The 21,451-nt window shown below is 43.2% G+C and overlaps 1 protein-coding gene across 1 annotated transcript in view; it reads right to left on the reverse strand.

Annotated features, from left to right (window-relative positions):
- TEK (TEK receptor tyrosine kinase) overlaps positions 1-21,451 on the reverse strand; it is a 542,264-nt gene that overhangs the window by 321,982 nt on the left and 198,831 nt on the right. Inside the window, exon 6 of the mRNA XM_085641331.1 lies at positions 10,084-10,224. Coding sequence (XP_085497457.1) covers positions 10,084-10,224 — 141 coding nt within the window. The remainder of the gene's footprint in view (positions 1-10,083; positions 10,225-21,451) is intronic.

Consider the following 21,451-nt stretch of genomic DNA (forward strand, 5'->3'; position numbering starts at 1 on the left):
CTTCGAAAATAGATGTAGCTTTTCCATAGTTTGACGAAGCCAAGTCAATACTGTCCAACTTCGTCTGTGAGACTATAAGGACAGTATTGATAGTATTAAGTTTGGTTTCATCAACTGAGACTATATTCCACTTCAAACGCCTCCCACATGCAGAGACTGAAATGTTCTGGGTTGGCTTAGAAGAAGTTTTGGTTGAATTGTTGATCCAAGGATTTTTAAGGGATAAGGAAAGCGAGTTGTGGTCGCTTTCAACAGAGGGTAAAACCACCATATCCTGTACCATACCCCAAAGTATAAAATCTAACAGGATATAGTCAATCCTTGAAGTGTGATTGACTCTATTATATGTAGCGGCACCCATGGTATCTGAGGTTGTACGGCCTTTTGTGGCTCGTAGGCCAAACTCCAGCAAGAGAGCATTGAGCTGGATCGCACATTGGGATCATTTTTTAATCGGGGGGATCGTTAGAGCTGGAATCCCCCATCTAGCATCTTCCTCGCCCAGGTCAAGGGTATCACCAATCTGTAACGGCTCATAGGTGCAATTAAAGTCACCCGCGACCAGGACTTGGGCACCGGCTATATTTTCTCTAAGCTCCGTTTCTAGGATTGCCACTATCGGAGACATAGCCCCATATTTAGTGCCTCTAACATATATGTTGTACAAATCAAGGGTTAAACCTCTACAAGGGCCTCTTAAGGATAGTCCTAGGATGTCAAGGCTATTAATTTGCTTAGGTTTTGTATTGCAATTTAGATCAATGCTTACCCAAATGAGAAGGCCTCCCGAAGGTCGACCTTTCCATTTCTAGGTGATACTGCTGGGACGAAATACGTAGTGTAACCAACTCGGTGTAGGGGTTCCAGACTCCAAGTCTCTTGGAATAAACAGATCTCATGCCTCCCCACGAAAGCATTCCAGTCGGGCATGCATAGTTTCCTATGGATGCCTGCTAGGTTCCAACTGAGGATCTTGAGGGTGCCCATAGATTCGTGAGCAGTATTAATATGAGTGCCCAAGTAGTCAGTAGAGGAGGGAAGTGCAATAGGTGGACTAAATTCAATAGGGGAGGAAAACTGGGCATCGATAAGCCCTGATTGAGAAGCAGGGGAGGGGCATAGAACTATGGGTTGCAGAATTTCTTGATTATTAGTCTGGAAAACCGGAGGTATGTAGCAATTGACAGAGTTTTTCTCGATCATAGGTCTGGCAAGAGTTTGTAGAAATTTGGGGCTGGGTTGTTCAATGCCCTCAAGACCATAACCTGATCGCAATGGTGGTCAATCCACTGCTTCCAAACAACTGAACCTGTTAGTAACTGGTACACCACTCCAGCCTACAGAGGAAGCTATATTTCTAGCTTCCTGTACAGGCCAATCGTCCCACTCCCTTCTTCTGTCGCGAGTTCTAATATGGGACCAATTCCTAGCCTGGTTATCGATGTACCTATTTGTAGGGGGATAAAAGAAAGAAAGCCTTTTTGTTTCTATGCCATCGGTCTTATCCCACGTACCCCTATTACAAATATAGTCAACAGTACGGGGGTTATCAAAATTTACTATAACACAATCCCCCCGGATCGATTTCATCTCATTACCTAGCCAGGGCACCCTACGCACCATTAAAATCTTGCTACCACAATGAACTGGGAGCAGTCTATTGGTGGTAAGCCAATGAAGTACCTTGTTTTTTAAGGACAATGTCAGTTCCTCTGTATTTGGATTTAACTCAGGGACCCCGGTCATGACTGCAACGTATGGGCCTGCTTCAGATGGTAGATGGATAGGGAGCCCGCTAGCACCTAAACTCTTGGCATTAAGGGGCAAAGGGGCTGTTTGTTTAGCAAGTGCAGTTTCCATGATGTTATTATTAGGGTGGACAGGAGATTCACATGGCTGTATACCCTTCTTCAATGCAGCAGGGGGTGGTTTTAAGCTTGTGTTAGAGCCATTAGGAGTAATATTAGACGCTTTCGACCCCACTGTTAGATTAGTGTTGATTGTTTTTGGCTGTCCAGATTGAACCAACGCAACCTCCGTCTGGATCTTAAGGGATGCATTCAGGGAAGCTATCTGCTTTTCTATGGTAGAGAGTGAAAGTTGTAAGGGCTGCAGATGAATCTTAATAAGTTCACCCAGTCTATATAATAATTGGTTATTTACCTCACAAACTTTACAACCCTCACCAGAACTGTCTAACCCACTGGCATTAGTAGGGATCACAGAACAAGGAAACGTATCAACTACAGAATTGGTAGAGGTGCCTTGAATGGGTGCACTCTTAGTAGGCTTATGGATGATTGGAGGTTTTTTATTAGGTTTACATTTGTTCATTGCCCTAGACTTCTTCCGTTTGAGGACAGCACCCTCCCTCTTCCCTCTTGAGTGCTCAATAGTGGAAACTTCCTGTCTTAGCATGTCATTTGTAGAGTAGAATAGGGAAGGTAGCAATCTTTGTAACCCATTTGGAGTTTTTCTAACGAACACTACATCGTCTGCGTATAATAAGGTTTATAATTGTTGTGCTCCCTTCTTTGGTGATAATGTTTTTGGATTGTTCAATTCTGTTGTCAAATCATCAGTATAGAGATTGAATAAGAGTGGGGCCAAAAGCCATCCCTCTTGTAATCCATTTGTGGTAAGTATCTTGACTTAGATTGACTATCCATCTCTGATCTTCACTTGTATCCAGATATCTGTACGGAGTAGTTGTATTACTATTAAAAGATTCGCTGGCATTCCCCAATGGTCCAATTTTGCCCATTGGGCCACTCTTGGAACCTTGTCAAATTCCAATTTTAAATCTCTGAAACAAGTGTCCAGCAAAGAGTGATTGCTGAAGACCTTCTCAATGAGCAAGGATAGAGCAAGAGTATTTGTTATTGTTCCTATGCCTGGGAAAAAGCCTGTTAGATTTTTTTGGAGCTATGTTGCTTTCTATTGCCCAAGATTCTAAATCATGTAATAACAGGCTGGCAAAATATTTGCCTTCAACATCTTGTAGGGCAGTTACCCTGAAATATACATGGTTGGTTAACTGACCCTTTTTGTGGATGAGATGTATAATAGATCTCCCCTCCAAGAATCTGGGATTTCTTCAGTTTGCAAGCTATGATTATATAAATAGATGAATGTACTTGACCAAAAGTCTGGTTTCCATTTGAAAAGGGTTTGAGTAAGGCTTATAGGATCATGTGCTCCAAGTGTCCATTTATCTTCTGATATATTTGCTGTATGTGATTGAACGTTGCGATTATCTAATTTATTTACTATTGGCCAAAATTCCTTTGTTTTCTTTTCCTTGATGATATTCAGTATGTGGGTCCAGAGTTGATCTTGATGATGCTTTCTTACTGTCCATACGATCTTTTTGTATTTCTTGTATATCTTGCATTTTTTATATTGCAGCTTATTAGTCGGCATCTTGCTTTGTTTTCTTAGTTCATGATTAAGGCTCCCTATTTTCCGTTTCTACTGATTTTGACAGGTAACTACAGACAGAAAACAATTTATTTTCCTGTCTGTATTTATTTTTTAAATGTGGATAAAAAAGGGAAAATGGGTTGTTTTTGAGTGATTCTGAATGCTGTCAATCATGACTGCCAGGCCAATAGCTGTGCTGATTGACAGGCAATGTGCATGTTTTCTTATAAGTGCATATTTTATCATCTGTATATATATATCATTGGAACCTGTCAGGCGTTCAGGCACAAGTGCACATTAACTGGTTAAATAAATGCAGAAATATACACATTTCAGCTTCTTTTTCACAAAACCTAAAATAAATATGGATAAATACAGGTAAATTTAGCAAAACATAAATATTGATAAATACAGATGGAAATGAAAAAAATATAAAGACCATAAAACCGGGAGCCCTATTTATGATTCAGCCCTTTCTTTTCAAATTTGAGGGTCTTGCCGACCCAATCATTCCTTGATCTTATGGGTCCCATAATTGCATCCCTTTTAGAATAAAAATTGCTAAATTGTATTACAAGTTGTTCTGTGAAATGTTCCCATTCTGTTGCATGGCTTTGTATGGCGATAATGCCAAGAATCATAATCAAGTAGAGCTGAGCCAAAAGTGTTTTTTTTTTCTTCAAATATTACACTATCCCATTTAAGCCTCCTCAAAATTACGGTTTGCGGTTGTGAAGGTAGCCATTTTGCCGCTTTTTGATGAGCATTTGACTTGGTTAGCGCAAATGTCTGTGGCAGATGATCGCTTACTGTTCGATTTTCTATTCAGAATGTGCTAATTATCTTTAATATAGGCAAACTTACTATTGTGTAATCAAGGATAGAGTGGCTTGTTGCTGATGTGTGCGTAAAGGTAGCTGCCTGGTCTGTTTGAAATCTCCCATTTAGCACTATTGTTTCCACTGAATGGCATACTAAGAGGAGGACTCCTCCCATTTTGTCTAGTTTGGGAATGACTGACAAGGCCTGTTGCAAGATATTCCAATAAGCGGTTTGTAGGTTTATAGACTCCTTGTCTTGAATTTCTACCATTAGATTTGAGTTGAAGTCCCCAGTTACTAACCAGAATGCATCATGGTGTTTGTGTTTTAACACTATAATTAGTTTAGTTCTTCCATGAATTTTCATGTATCCCTTGGTGATGGGTTAATACAGATATTCAATATGAATGTTGTTTTGTGTGATAACATCAAATACTTACATTTTAGGCTTTTACCTGTATACAAAATATTTAAAATTGTAATTTAGAGGAAACCTAAATGGATCGACCCTCGGTAGGGCCATCCTTATGTGCCGCTCTTATATGTAGATGTGATATTCTTTGTAAGCCTGATAGGCTTATTTTCTTTGGGTCTTCTTGTTGATTCACATTTGTAGTGCTGCTTTTGTACAAGCTGTTACTGTGTTTCTATATTTTTGTGGCTCACTCAATGTTGAGTCCTAAGTTAAGTCTGTTGTGGACATTAAAACTCAAGACCTGGCTGTTCGACCAGTAGCAACAGCACCCCCCCCCTTCTCCCCGCCCTCAGCACCTTGAAACCCTCGTGGGTATGTAGTGCGCTTTACATATTATTTGATTGATTGATTGATCTATTTCCCATAGCTCTGTCCAGACCAGAGGCGCTGCAGATCGACACTCTCTGGGCACAACATACCTTTAAATACTTGGGCATAAATATTTTTCATGACCTGGGCGATTTGAGGGATGGGAACCTGGGATGGGCATTGCGTTACCCTCGTTGCTGTGTTCAGTTCTGGTGCACCCTACAATTGCCCATGATGGCCCGGATCGCACTGTCCAAAATGGTTATGCTGCCCTGGTTGTTGTATTTTTTCGTGAATCTCCCGGTCTTGATGCAGAGAAGCTGGTTTTGGCCTCTACACGCACTCCTGCGGCACCTAATTTGGGGGGACGGACACCCGAGGGTGTCCTTGCAAACTCTACAGCGCCCCATGTCGGAGAGCGGACTCGGGTTGCCCAATTTTGAATTTAATATGTTGGCCGCCCAGTGATGGGCATAGTGGGTGGAGGGAGTGAACGAGAAGGGAACGTGCCTGGCAAGCCCGGCATCAAGTCACAGGTGGTAACGGCAAAGCTCCTACTGATGGCCAATTCCATCCCTCACTGCTCCTTGCTGCAGCGCACGGCCTTCCAGACGTGGAGGCGATGCTGCAGTGGAAGGCATCATCATGCCAAGTATTCCCCCATGCTACTTCCGGTGAAGCTGCCACACGGGGACCCTCCTAACAATTCAGACATGCTTGCTAATTCTCTTCCCCAGGCCACCTAAACGCAAAGTGGGGAATCGCTTGATAGATCTTGCACTCGGCCTTGCTAAGCACAGGATAGCAATGGAGTGGAAGTCCTCAAGGGAGCCACAGATTGCAGCCTGGAACTGGGATTTTACTGCATGGGCTTGGGCGGAGGGCAGAGCACTGGTATGGGAGGAAGCTAAGGGAGTGAGAATACGCCCGATTGCTGAGCAATGGAGAGAGGTTATGGCTTAATGGGAGAAACCGGCGGGGTCCAGCAGTGAGTAGGGAGAGTCAGAAAGCGAACCACAAATAGAAGCCGTGGCACAAGTCGCTCATGCGGGGTCTCTTGGAGTACCAGGGATTTGTTTTCTGAAAAGGGGATGCACAGGCCTGAGAAGTCCCCTGGAGTGTCTGGCCAGATACAGGAGAGATATCAGCTGTTAAGGGGGGGCCTCCCCATCGGTCCAGCTCAAGGGTTGTTTATGCTTAAATTTTCATTTGATGTCAGTGCTCAGACAGGTCCGCATCACTCCTCTGCATGAGTTGCTTGTTTCTCTTTCTCCTTTTTCCTTTTCTCCCAACCCCTTTTGTTTTTTCTTTATGTTTCCTGGTTTTGACCATTGTTAATGGCACGATATAATTGCATCTACAAATATATATATATATATACATGCGTTGAACTGATGTTGGACGACTTTCCATATAATGACCATGATATAAATGTCTTGGTGGAACATACAATGGCGGCCGCTTCTTTGCAATGCCATAGGTCTCACATTTACAAGAGTTTGAGCTATTGGCATTGTAAATGCCAATAGCTTAAACTCTCGCAAATACGAGAACTATATGTGTTTAGAGTGCCTCGCTAACTGTGCTAATTTGATGCAAAAAGGGGATACCACCCGAGTGTCTCACTGAGGAACCTGGTGTTGGGAAAGCCTGGGCGTGCGCATGCACCACATTGATGAAAGGCCTAGTCATGTCTGCTGGATGTGACTCAAGGCTGAGGCAAAACATCTGCTAAATGTGGCTCGTGTGGATCTGTAGTCAGTGGGTCCAGGCTTGAGCAAAACACTGACTGACGGTTAGCCTAGGAGGGCTAAACTTACTTAAAGCATGGAGGAAAAACATCTCTATGAAGCGCTTTGTGGAGAGCACCGTGTTTAGTACTGCCTGCAAGTACCGCAGGTAGCGCTAGTAAAATGCTGAAAACAGAATACTTACACCTTCGGAGGCAGAAAGCACTCACCACTTACTTAAAGTTGTGCTCAGAAGTCTGTGTGCTTGTTGTGTGAGGAGCAGTCACGTCAGGTTACAAGTATTTGCAATGCAATAGGTCTTGCATTTACGCGAGTTTGAGCTATTGGCATTGTAAATGACAATCCCTTTTATTTATGTTTTGATTTTTAAAACATAAATAAAAGGCATTGCTATTTGCAATGCTAATAGCTTAAACTTTCGCAAATGCGAGACCTATTGCATTGCAAATGCTTGTTTGTAGATGCCATGTGATTTAGCAGGTTTATCCTATACTTCACCAAAGGGTCCGCAAAAGTTCTTATTCGGCCTGATATCATTTTGTACTTTCAGTAATTTTTGAATTTGTGCGGTTTTTAAAGTTATTGGACTCTTACTACAGTTGTGTGGTCTGTGTGCAGTTCAATTGCCTGGCATGGCATAAAACAATTCTCCTCTCATTTACTTATGCTACTCCTCACGTATATAATTGTTCTTACTCTTAACATACAGTTTTATTTCTCAAAGCTATCAAATCTGTTAAGTAAGAGCTTTCTGGTGTTCTGGATGAACAGTTTTTCTTCAATTGACCTAGCTGGGCACCTCTTTCCTCTTTTGTTCCCTATTGGTTATTCTGGGGTTTGAACTCAAGGGAAATTAGCATTAGAGTAAGTTTGCCACAGAACTCCCATCAATGTCGCGACCCCTCTCTGTCTCTTTCTGTTAATAGTAGTTTGATAGCAGTTTTGGCTCAAATTTCTTTAGCGAGGCTTGCCTTATGTTGGGCCTTGCAAGCTGCACCTCCCCCTCCTTCCTCCCCTGTTGGTGGTCTGTCTCAGCCGGTGCCCTCAAGCCCGCTGATACCTCTCCCTCGCTGACTTCTCAGCAGAAAGGGACAGGTATGGCTCTCTAAGGATGGGCGCTTGAGGGACACCAGGTGACTGAAGAACAGATGCCACTATGAGCCCAGAGGTTGGGGGAGGAGCATTAGCTCAACAGTGGCTTCATGGTGACAAACTCCATAACCAATCCATGGTCTTATTAGTTGATGGCTTGGCTCCAAACATCGTTGGTATTCAAGAGCCCATATTAATTTACACTGAGGATCTACTTTTTCTCAAACAGGCTGCTATTAGGCTGCGACGACTGACAGATGCTAAATCTACCCTTCACAAAAATGATTGGGTCAACCATAAATATTTGGGGGGAAATAGTTGCCAATACATTTGAGCCTAAACTTCTCAATGGAAAGTGGTACCTAAATGGTCCATGCATTACATTTTTTGGGATTGCTTATATCAGGGAGTGGGTGCCTAGGACCTTATGTAATTTCAGTGTACAAAAGCGCTAACCCTATCTGTCTTTACGTTTTATCACGGTCATATAAAAAGCTCAGTCACACTTATATTCAGTTTCTTCTTGGGCAATATTTTCATGAGATCCCTGTGCAGGCTGAAGTGAGGGGATAGGAACTCTCAAATGGACTGCCATTATTTGGGCGGCTGATAGGAATGCTTGAGGTAAAGCTTTGGCAGTCAGTTCGGAACATGGAAACAGTATCCCTGTTGGAGCTAGTCACTGTGAGCTTGGACTGTTGATGCTCATAAATAGTTCTGTAAAAGTTACAGTAAGCCTAAAATGTAACTATGTGTTTAATCAGGATTCCTTGCTCTGCCAGGCTTTTCTTGAGCGAACTGGTTCAAGGAAAAGTATTTTTGACTCTTGTGATGCTGAATTAAGCAAGTAACTCAAATGTGAAACTACTGTGGCCAGGGACCTTGATAGTGTAACAAGGTTAAATTGAGGAACTCTGAAACGGCTCCTTTTGAAAAAAGTATTACAGGTGAAATCTAAGCTTCAAAATATCTCTACTTTGAAAGAATTTGTGGTTTTAGGGAAGCTACACACATATGACCATATACTCGCTCATCTCACTCCAAAGTAGAATTAAGTAATTTTTTGAAATAGGAATTTGATAGGGCAATTTATGGGTTTGTGGTTGAGCCAGTCAAAGTGCTAGCCAGTTTCAACCAGTTGGGGTTAGTGATATAACAATGAAGGGAAGCTATGCCGTTGCAAGTGTGATGTCACTGAAACGCTTCATTCTGTTGGCTTATCCACTATACAGTGCAGTACACAATGGTATTTTGATTGGGGTACCCTCTCCCGAAAGGAGTTCTGGATTGGAGAACTGTATATGGCTAACCTATGTTATGCAGTTATGCAGTGTTTTGTGGTAACGGGCATGCTAAATATAATTTAAACTATGTGGTGCAATCTATGCAATCTTTTAAATTGTAGCTGTTTTGTCTTAGGTTCATCTTGTTTGTTAAATTAACCTGTATAAAACAATCAATAAATAATAAATGAAGAGGCTGTAATAAAAGATTTGGATACTTAATTTGGGTGTTTTGACAAAGAAAGAGCAAAAGCAATAGGTATTAGTGGCAGGTTGATCTCCTGAGCTCAACAGGAGGTGGCACTCGGCTTTTAAAAACACTTAGCGATTCTTGTCTAGAATAAACTTAGGCTGCTTTTATCAAATAGCTCTGAACTGGTATCAGTATGTTACCCAGCACGCCTGAGAAATAAATAAAAATCAGTGGATCATCAACCTACTGCCAGCATATATAAATAATACCTACTGGTGACATCTAGCTGCAGCCTTGTAACCACATCCCACAGTTTGGCTAGAGTATTCGCTTCTTGGGCATCCCGGTCTGAGATGGATCAGTTCATTATGAAGTTAGGTGATCCATTAGAGACCGCTCAAGAATCTCTTTTTATTGGTGTTTTGAAGGCTCCCGGGAGACCCACTATGACAAGAGCTGAAATATGCGTCAGAAGATCATCACGATGAAGAGTAAGGCTGCCTCTATCCCACGCCAGTCCAACAAACCGAAAAGGTGTCATTGATTGAACCCTAAACCTTTAGATAACTCAACATCTGCTAAATGGCCCCTTGCTCCAGAACTCTCCCAAAAAGGAAAGAGCAGCAAATGCGGGCAATTGTTTTGTCCGGGCCTACTCCTAAATATTGCTGTCACACCAATTAGAGAGCTGGATCGATTTAACTGAAGTGTGACGGCTCGTCTTATGGCACAGTACCTTCATCGCACTGAAGTCCCCTCCAGCCTGAGGCGCAGGAACAACCGTAAGGATCTGGCAGGCAGAACATGTAAAACTTGCAGCCATCCTTCTCCTTGCAGGTTTCATTGCACGATCTGCCAAACCTGTTCTCCTCGCATGCTGAAGATCCAAAAGAGAAAAGGCAGAGTTCACATCTGCAATGTTCAACAGATGAATCCTAGCTATGAAAAGACCTAAGTGGCTCAGATTTTCACCAGGTTTGTTAGCACTTTAAAGGGAATGAATCAAGAGCAGATACGGTTCTGGCATATAAGCCAGGTATGTTGAACAAATGTGTGCTAAACCCCAGCGAGAAACGTTATACATGTGCTAAAGGACGAGCTAAAAGAAAAGCCAGAACTTTCTACCACCAATATTCAGAACATAATGTGCTCTACTAAAATTGAATGTTCCATTGCTCAATGAACAAATGTGTGATTTAGGAGCATCAGGGAGTAAGGGTTAAAGCAAGTTCATGGGTGAATTTTAGAGTTATTGATTGAGTGAATGTGGAGAATTCATTTTAACTGGTTCCTCCCTGGCCGAGTGTATGTGAGTGTGTACTTAAAACATGGGCAACCCCTATATACTCAAGGGGACTAGAGTAATCACACAACAAAACAAATGTCTTCTGGGACTCATTTGGAATATTAAATACTGTGTGGCAATCAATAATTTTATGTTTACTATACAGAATTCATAACATACACTATCTGCTAAGAAATGCATCAATTGCAGATGTTTTTCTCTATGAATCACACTTTGTAATTTATCTGATCCAAATAAGGAACAACTTGTACACTAAAAAATAGTGCTGACGACGCAGTGATCCAAAAAAGGTAAACATAAATATACAAGCGTGTAAAGACACACTGCACAAGTCCCAAGGTTGATGAACTATTAAAAAACATATTTAGGAGACTGTATCAAGCTGTACACATTTACTGCACCTTCATTAAATCATGTAACGACCAATGGGTGGGGGTGTTGACGTTTCGACCCAAAGATACTTGTCGGGTCTCACCAAGACCTAGTCATCTGTGTATACAATACTATATTTGTAAATTCCAAGGTACCAAATGAATGTCACCATCCAAGATGTCTATTCTTTCTTGGTATTCAGAGTAAAATCGAGAGCAGGCAAGGTGCAGCCTCGCAGACAGACCCACAATATTTAGACGCCTGAAAGGAGACAGAAATCTTGGAGTCAATTCAAGAGACTCCACCAACGTGTGTGACTGTTCACTAGAGCGTCCTGCATGGAGCCTGATGTTACTTGTTCCTATGCTTTACCATACAGAGATCTCCATCCTGACTGTGCAGTCTTCCCATGATAAAGTATAGGGAAAATTAAAAAAATGTATTTAACTCGAAAGAAATTAGTACGTACATTTGTACGTTCATTAGTAATGTAAAATATATTTTATGTATGAAAAATGTGAAATAATAATGTAAAAACAACAGGAAATTGAATAAATATGCCTTTTAGATAGAAAGATGTAGAGATTAATAACAATATATACAGAGCTACCTATGAATAACTACCAGATCATTGTCCATATGTTAACCCTGGAATAAGCAACGTGTGTGCAGTCACGCTATCAGAAGCAGCAATATCAGGCGATAAAGAATAGTTCAACCTAATGCTATCTATTCCCCAATGGAGATCCATGGAACATAAGGAGTTGAACATATAGGTTAGATACAGTATGTGGTGAAGTATTAATTCAGTAGAAATAGTTTTGCATCTCATTTAAATGTAGATGGGGAGGTAGTAGTATGAAATGAAGGCATAATGGAATTACAGATTGTAGGAGCTCATTAAAGAAAATATTGTTTGAAAGTAGATGTTTTTAGAAAATTAGGGTTTTGAGGGGTAGACTATACAAGTTTGTGAAGCCGGGGTGACTCACCTGAAATCTTCAGCTTACTTGTCCAATAGTGAGCTTGATCGGAGTTTAGAAGATTGTGCACCAATTGCGCATGTTTGGAAATTGATCGGCCATCAAAACGTACACAGGAAAGTGAGCATAGTACAGGGGTGATGTGGCTAGAGTGGCCCATTCCTGAGTTCGAACAAACTGCAGCATGCAAAGCAACTTTGAGAGGAACAATGTGGGTTTTTGGGATGCCAGAGAGAATGGCACTGTGGAGCTGATTTTCAACATCAGGGCATGGCTTAAATCTTTGAGGTCTTATTTGCAGAGAAAAGGTTTGATTTAATGGATCAGACGAATATGATGAGTTACCCTTCTAACTACAGTGGTGGAATGTTTCTGGAGAATGAGTTGAAAGTCCAGGGTGAAGGGCAGATGTCTGAGTACGTGTACTCTCCCATTAGAAATGTCTGTCCATTTAATGCACTTGCATGGAGGCTTGAAGTAGGGGTGTGGAAAAGGAAAGGGGTTATCAATTTGATCACTTGAGAGTGATTGGTTAGGTAAGATTTAAACTTATTCATGTCACAGTCTTTAAAGCCCATATGTTCCTTTAGTATGCACATTAGAATATAATGCTGAATGGTGTCAAAACCTGCTGAAAGGTCTAATTGCATCACTAGACTTGAATATGTAGGGCATCATCATTAACTTGCAGGATGACTATTTCAGTACTATAGACCTCTATAAAAACCAGACAGAAAGTCTTCAAAGAGATTGTTGCCATTACCACATTGTTTTAGTTACTTGTTTACACAGCTTTACACCATTTTGGCTAGTAAGGGTACACTAGATAATTTGTTTTCAAATCTGATGGGTCAGCAGGCAGGTGTTTAGAGGAGGGGTTTTGACTTGATCCATGTATAGATTATCGGGAAACACTCCTTGACAGAGATGGAGATTGATCGGGGTAGCCCAGTTAAATGTCAGATTAGTCCACATCTCTTTAGCTATGTTGACCGGTAATGGGTCAGCAGTATGATCTGAAGGTTTAAATTTAAGAAATAACGCAGAGACTTTCTGACTGTGACATCATTTTGAAGCTAGACCAGATGTTTGGACATTTTCGGTATATGCCAAGAGAGCAGGAGTTAGGAAGAAATTGGATACATGTTTTAATAGCTTTGGCCGTAGAATTGAAGGTGTGACTAAATTCATCACATTTCTTTCCAGGCTTAGCAACAGTAATGAAGGGCAAAGGATTAGTGACAAATTTAATTCGCTAGAAGGATTTTTGAGCCGTTTGTTGGCATGTTTGCGATTTGATGAACAGAGACTTGGATTCAAAAATATATTTTTGTACACCCTCCTAGCAACACAGAGATGTTCAAAGATAGCTTTGGAAGGATGCTTGAGACACCAAAAACATTCAGTCTGAGTGCTTTTTCTCATTGTTCAGTTATTTAGTGAACCAAGTGGAGGACCTCTTATATGTCATTCCTTTTCCCAAAGTGGTGACTATCATTATCAATGCCTGTCAACATATTGTTTCTTTAATTGTTAGAGTCACTGACATCATGGAGAACCAATTGACATTAATTTTAAAGATGGCGGCAAGATCACTGGTGTTAACCTTTTTAACTAACAAGTCTACCTTTCTTGCCTTTTAGGTTGTCCCACATTGATGACCGAGTTCACTCCTGGGTTAGCAACAAAGACGCCCTGGGGCCTGATCTCTATTGAAAGGTTCTCATCCTCTCTTGTAGGAAAGACGGCACAGAAAGTGGAACGGAAAGAGTCAAAAGTTATGTTATGTTATGTCAGTTTGCATGATGCAACTTATCATCCGTGAAGGTATCCAAGTACTGAAGCAGGAACGTCGGATGGAGCACTTAGTTGAACAGCAAAGTCTTCAGTTTTGTGTAGAAGTTGAGTAGCGAAAGGGCAGTCCTGATGTGTTGAGGGAGTTCATTCCAGGTCTTAGCAGCAATGTGGGAGATGCAGCGTCCTCCTGACTTGCTTCTGCAGATGCAGGGGTCTCGTGTGAGGGCGAGTGAGGCAGAGCATAGATGTTGGATTGGATGGTAGATTTGAAGTCGGTCATTGAGACGTGGATGAGCAGCTTGAATTGTCATCTTTTCTAAATGGGTAACCTGTGTAGTTCTGTGAGGTGGGGAGTGATGTGAGCACTGGAAGGATTAGGTTGTGTCTGGTGGCAGTGTGTTGGATGGTCAAGAGTCTTTGAGTGAGCTGGTTGGAGATGCTGGCGTAGAACATGTTGCCGTAGTCCAGTCTGCTGGTTATGAGGGACTGGGTGACAGTGCACCTCGTATACATGGGGAGCGATTTGAAAATCTTGCTGAGCATTCTGAGTATGAGGAAGCAGGATGAAGTTACTGTGTTCACCTGTTTAGTCATTGAAAGTTTGTCGTCCAGGATGATAGTGAGACTTTTGGCATGGTCTATGGGAGTTGTTGTGGGTCCCAGTTGCGCTGGCCACCAGTAAGTGTCCTGTGGAGAGCTCTTGTTTCCTTCCGAAGTTCAGGATCTCTGTTTTGTCCGTGTTGAGTTATAGGCAGTTCTCCCTCATCCGGTTGGCCGTGTTGGTCATGCAGGAAGAGGATGAGCTGTGTGTTGTTGGCATAGGAGACAATGTTGATGTCATGGGCTCTTATGATGTGGGCAAGGAGGGCCATGTACACTTTGAAAAGTGTCGGACTGAGGTAGGATCCTTTGGAGGACTCTGCAAACAAGCTTCTTGGGCTCGGAGTTGTATGGGGGGAGTCTGGCTCATTGTATTCTGTCAGAGAGAAAAGAGGCAATCCATCTTAGGGCGGTTCTTGAGTCATGACGTCTTGAGATGAGGATGCCATGGAATACAGTTTTGAAAGCCTCTGACAGGCCGAGGATGATGAGAGCGGCATTTTCTTCTCTGTTCAAGATGGTCCAGATATCGTCTGTTGCTGCCAAGAGGGCGGTTTCCATGATGTGGGTGCTGCTGAACCATGAGTGGGTGATCTCCCAGAAGTGGTGCTGTTTTAGGTGGGAGGAGAGCTGTCTGTTGATTGCTTTCTCCATGACTTTGGACAGGCATGGTAGGAGTGAGATGGGTCTGTATTTGCTGAGTACTTCCGGGTCTAATGAAGATTTCTTTAGGAGAGCAGTGACCTCTGCTTATTTCCAGTTATCTGGGAAGGTTCCACTAAGGATGGAGGTGTTGATAATGGTGGTAAGGTTGGCGCTGATCAGTGTTCCTCCCAAGTTGTAGATGTGGGGAGAGCAGGGATCAGTGGGGACCTCTGAGTGGATGGTCTTCATAATCCCAGCAGAGTCTTTGTGGTGAGTGGGCTCCAGTTCATTAGTTGATGGACGTTCTTGGGTGAGGTGAGAAGTTGTCCGATGAGATATTGTGAGGTGAGCTGGAGTTCAAAGTTACTGTCGATCTTGAGTATTTTATTGTGGAAAAAGTCAGAGAGGTTGTCGCAGAGGTCCTGTGAGGGGGTGATGGTGTTGGTGGCTGTAGATGGGTTGGAGAATTCTCGGAGGATACTGAAGAGTTCTTTGATGGAGTTAGAGCAGGATTCCAGCCTCAGTGTGAGGGCCACTTTGTGGATTTGTTGGTGTCTCTGGAAGTGTTATCTCGACTTGTTCTCCATCTTCTCTCCAGTTGCTTATAGTAGCTTTTGGAGTTTCTTAGTTCTTCCATTTACCAGCAGGCTTGAGTGTTTGTTCTTGCATGCCTAACTCTTCAGGAGAGCCAGTGTATAGGCGTCGCCCTAGATCCAGTTGTTGAATGTGGTTATGTTGATCTGTACGTCGACGGTGAGGGCAGGCCGTTTGGATCTGAGGGTGTGAGTCCAGTCCGCCTCTGCTAGCTTATTCCAGTAGCATCAGCTGGCTTTGGCTTTTTGGAATCGGGTGCATTGATATAGAAGTGTACAATGAAGTGGTCTGTCTGTCCTCTTCAAAGGCATCTTGTAGAGGTAAGTCTTCAGTGCTATCTTGATCACTGATAAGCGAAGTTGGGCCATCATATTAAGGTTAAGTTTGTTTTTTGTTGCAGAGCCTTGAGACAGAACTTTCATGGATAGCTCTTCTATTGTTTGTTTCGCTTGGTTTAATTACAATTACTCCACTCGTATGATGTTGCCCACTGTAAGGACATCTGTGGAGTATTAATGGAGCATACCTTTCGTGGGTCTTTTTCTGCATAACTTTATAGGCAGTGCATAGATTCCCAACCATAATTCTTTGTTGGACTGGAGGTCAGTGAAGGCAAATCAAGAATCCCAATACTGTGGAACCTCAGTTCAAATGAGAAATGTGGTAAACGCAACACCAGCACCCAAAAAAATCAAATATTTTCAGCAGGAACGCAGACATCATCTCATTGGCAGTTGATTAGACTCCTGTAAACTGACACCGGGCATTCCGATAGAGTTCGGGGGCATGTTGTTTCGAAATGGCTGTTCAAACACACATGAAGAAATGCACTATTCTTCTTCACACATGACACTTAGCTTGAGTTTTGTCTATACTTTGGTTTGTGAGTCTTGGGATACCTGTATTACACCTACATCTGAGCTAACAACATCAAGGTGTTATTTTATTTTGATAAGAACAGAAACCAACTCATCCAATGTTTTTGTGCATTGCAATTATGGCCAAGGCCAGGGCTACTTTAGATCTTTAGAGCAATCGTTTTAAAATCATTTACATTTTAAGTACTTATTGGAAGCAGTTGAGATGTATGAACAAAAGTTACTTACCTGTAAACTGTGGTTCTCCAGTATTGGTGTCTTTCATAGATTCACGTGCTTGAATATTCCCCGTCGTCGAAGTGGGAGTCCCACGGTACATAACATAGCAATGTAGTAATAACACAACCATAGATAGGCAAGAAAAAACCATAGAGTAGCATTGAATCATAGAGCTTTAGATCGAAAAAAACTTGTCATTTTTATAACATATTACAGTCATTGTGAATAGTCCAAACTCCAGCCAATCAGGTGTTAGCACCCTCCAGAATGTTCTCCTCAGAGGCTCAGGCCCTCAGATTATCGTAGCACAAGAGTAAAAAAGAGTCAAGGAGAAGAGGAGAGCCTCTGAGGGGAGGAGGGTGGGTCGCATGTGAATCTATGAAAGACACCAATACTGGAGAACCACAGTTTACAGGTAAGTAACTTTTGTTCTTCTCCAGTATTGGGGTGTCTTTCATAGATTCACATGCTTGAATACGAATAGTAAGCCGTGATGCCAAGATAATGCAAGGTACATATAAAAACATCATAATGCACAGTACAACGCGATACTGAAGCATAAAGACAAAAGAAAATGGTACCTTGTATACAGGAGGAGGAAAGCAACAGAGGCTCACCTTACTTAAAGAGATTTCGTAGGACCGCTTGTCCCACGGCTGAATCAGCGTTGTCAGCAGCTTCCAGACCGTAATGTTTGGTAAAGGTGTGCCTGCTGGACCATGTTGCAGCCATGCAGATGTGTAGAAGAGGCACATCAGCAAATAGCACAGTAGAAGAGGAAACTTGTCTAGTAGAATGCGCTCGAACATTTGCGGTAAGTGGCTTCCCAGCTTGCTGATGGCAAAAAGCAATAGTAGTAGATATCCAGCGTGCAATAATCTGTTTGGTAACTGGATGTCCCTTTCGCATCTGTCCCTAGTCCACAAAAAGCTGATCAGACTTACGGATACTAGCTGTCCTTTGCAGATAAAATTTTAGACATCTCTTGATATCTAAAGAATGGATAGACCTCTCTGCTGACGTTTTGAGGATTAGGAAAAAACGTTTTTAAGATGACTGGCTCATTAAGATGGAAATCCAATGGCACTTTGGGGATAAAGGCCGGATTAGTGCGAAGCAATACAGAGTCCTTGGTGAATTGAAGAAAAGGCGGTTTAGAAGTTAACGCCTGTATGTCACTGACTCGACGTGAAGAAGTGAGGGCTAACAGCAGCGCAGTCTTCCAAGTAATGAATTTTAGATCGACTTTATGGATGGGCTGAAACGGTGGCTTCATAACTTGAGCCAATACAATGTTCAAATGCCAAGGAGGAGGCGGTCGACGAACTGGAGGAAACATCCTAAAAAGACCCTTGAAGAACTGCGGAATGACCCTGGAAGAGTAAAGAGAGGTGGAACCATCCTGTCGAAATCTGGAGATTGCTGCCAGAAAAACTTTAAGAGTAGAATGCGAGAGGCCAGATTTTGCTAGATGTAAAAAGAAAGGCAAAAGTTGATCTGGTGAGGAATGGACAGGATGCACCTGAGCAGCGTCGCACCACAGACAGAAACGTTTCCATTTGAGCTTGTATGTTTTCACAGTGGAGGCTGCTCTAGCCTTAGCAAGAACTTCCCTGCAGTCGGAAGGAATGTTTAAATTGGCAAACTCATAGTGCTCAGGTTCCATGCCGCTAAGCGAAGAGAAGCTGGGTCAGGATGACAAACCTGTCCCTGATCCATGGTCAGAAGGACCGGAAGTGGACGGAGCAGAATCGGGTCGCACTGCGATAGGAGCAGGAGTTCCATAAACCAGACTTGTCGAGGCCACCTGGGAGCTATTAGAAGAATGCGGCAAGGTTCTTTCTTCATTTTCCGAAGAACCCTGGGGACCAGAGGAATCGGTGGAAAAGCGTGGGCATGTATTTTGGACCAGTTCATCAAAAAGGCATTCCCGCACGACTCTGGATGGGGAAACCAACTTGCATAAAATGGGCATTTTCAGTTCAGATGGGGTGCAAACAGATCCAGATTCGGGGGGCCCCATAACTGAAAGATGTGATCCAGCGTGGGTTGGTTCAACTCCCACTCGTGATTGGACGAGGTTGGCCTGCTTAGAGAGTCGGCCAGAATTTTGGACGCTCCCGGAACATGCACTGCCATCAGAGTGACTTGATGCTGGATTGCCCAATCCCAGATTTGTTGAGCTTGAAGAGATAGCAAGATGGACCGTGTGCCCCCCTGTTTGTTTATATAGTGCATGCATGTTGTGTTGTACGTCCGGATCAACACTGAAGCTCCTTGGATGATGGCGCGAAAAGCCTTTAGTGCCAGAAAAATGGCAAGTAACTCTAGAAGGTTGATGTGCCAGGTCTTTTGGTGGGTATCCCACCGTCCTTTTACTGTGAGGTCCTGAAGGTGTGCTCCCCACCCTTCGAGAAATGCATCCGTTGTGAGAGTGAAACTTGGAGTGTCCACCAGAAATGGACGTCTGGATGAGACGTTGGTTTCGAGAGTCCACCAGAGCAGAGCCGTTTGCATCCGAGATGTGACGTTGATCATATCGTTGAAGGACCCTGAGACTTGAGCCCATTGCTTGTCGAGTTCCTCCTAGATGGGTCTCATTTTCAAGCGGCAGTGAGGAACTAGTGGAATGCAAGAGGACAACATGCCTAGGAAGGACTTCAACTGCCGAACAGAAACTGAGTTTTTTAACTAGAGGTAGACCGCTAGGTTGCAAAGTCGTTGACACCTTTCGTGTGACACAAAGGCCTTTGCCAGGTTGGTGTCCAGGATGGCCCCCAAAAACGTCCTGAGTTGAGCGGGAACAAATTGAGACTTGTCCATGTTGAACGTAAGGCCAAGAGACTGGAAGAAGGACCTGCAAAGTAGAGTGTGTCTGGATGCCAGTTCGAATGACCGTGCCTTTAGAAGGCAGTCATCGAGATAAGGAAAAATGTGTACGCCTTGTAGACGAAGGTAAGCTGCCACCGGTGCGAGGACTTTGGTAAACACTTGGGGTGCAGAACAAAGGCTGAATGGAAGGACTTTGAATTGGAAATCTTTCCCGGCCACTCTGAATCTGAGGAATTTTCTGTGCCTGGGCAGAATAGGAACATGAAAATAAGCATCTTGAAGGTCCAGTGTGGTCATATACTCTCCTTGGGACAGTAAAGGAAGGACCTCCTGAAGCGACAACATGCGTAATGTTTGCTTCTTGATGTATTTGTTTAGGGCGCGTAGATCCAGAATAGGGCGCCATTCTCCTGTCTTTTTCTGAATTAGGAAGAACCTCGAATAGAATCCTCTGCCCCTTTGTAAGTTCGGAACCACTTCGATCGCGCCTTTTCTCAATAAGATGTTTAGTTGACCTAAAAGTTCCTTCAGATAGGCAGGAGGAGGACCTCTGGGTGGAGAATTGGGAGGGATCTTGACAAACTCTAGAACGTGCCCCCTGCATACAATATCCAGAACCCATTGATCGGTAGTAATCAGAGACCATTTGGAGTAGAAGTGGGAGATTCGACCTCCAACCTTTGTTAGGGTGGGAGGCCTCAAGGATGGTAGATGGAAAAAGTCATTGTTTCTTTGAGGAATCCCTTCCTCTATAAAAGGATTTACCTCTGTACTGTCGGTAAGACGCGGCTGGTGGTTGTCTGCACGACTGTTGATTCTGGGAGGAGTAACGTTGTTGGCCTTGAGAAGAATGGTATTGTTGGTACTGATTGGAACCTCCCCGAAAGGAAGAGGAGGAGCCACGACCCCTCACACCCCGAAAGGGCTGTTTTTTAAATTGAAGTGTACCGAGAGCACGAGCAATGTCGGTGTCCTTTTTGATTGTCTCAAGAGCATCATCGATGTGTTGGCCAAACAACAATTCACCGTCGTAGGGCATGTCCGATATTTTCGTCTGCACCTCTTGACGGAAAGAAGTGGCTTTCAACCAGCCCTGCCGCCTGAGAACAGCAGCACCCGCCAGTTGCCGGAAACCAGTAGAAGCCACGTCAACAGCACAATCAATAATCTCAGAGGAAATCCTTTCCCCTTCCTGAAGAATCTTCAGCGCCTCTGCTATAGAAGGTTCTGGTAGTAAATCTAGGAGGGGAGCAATGTCTGACCACATTTGTCAGTCATAGCGGCAGAGAATAGGTAGAGAATTGGCCGCTCTGACCGTAGTTGCAGCCATAGTGGAGAATTATTTACCAATGGCGTCAAGGCGTCTCCCCTCACGATCTGGGGCCTTGTATTTTTTATCTAGCTGTGGCAGGACAGCAGGAATGGAATTAGGATGTTGCATGAGCTTGAGACCCTCTTGCCAAATAAAATCGATGATGGGGATAGCACACACTTGTTTCTGTGGCTGATCCTTGAAGTCATACAAGAAACAATCCTCCTCTCTAGTGACCATCGGGAGGTTAAATCTCTTTGCCGCCCTTTCCATGAGGACATGAAAACCACCTATGTCCACAGGTGGAGAATCAAGAGGAGCTGGAGTGGTGGGGGAAGGCATTTGAATCTGATAATTGTCCCATTCCGTGAACAGGGATCTATCATCTAGCTCACCTTCCTCTCTGTCATCAACATCAGAATCATCATCATCCTCCTCAATGACATGAGGAGCGTCTTGGTGTGGCAACCTGGACGCCAAAGCAGAAGGCGTAGAAAACGGTTCTGTAGGAAGCGGAGGTGGTAGAGGCGCTTATAGTGCTGGTTGAAAATAAGGGACATAGGCAT

Source organism: Triturus cristatus, chromosome 2_2 (assembly GCF_964204655.1).
Source record: "Triturus cristatus chromosome 2_2, aTriCri1.1, whole genome shotgun sequence".
Classification (NCBI taxonomy): domain Eukaryota; kingdom Metazoa; phylum Chordata; class Amphibia; order Caudata; family Salamandridae; genus Triturus; species Triturus cristatus.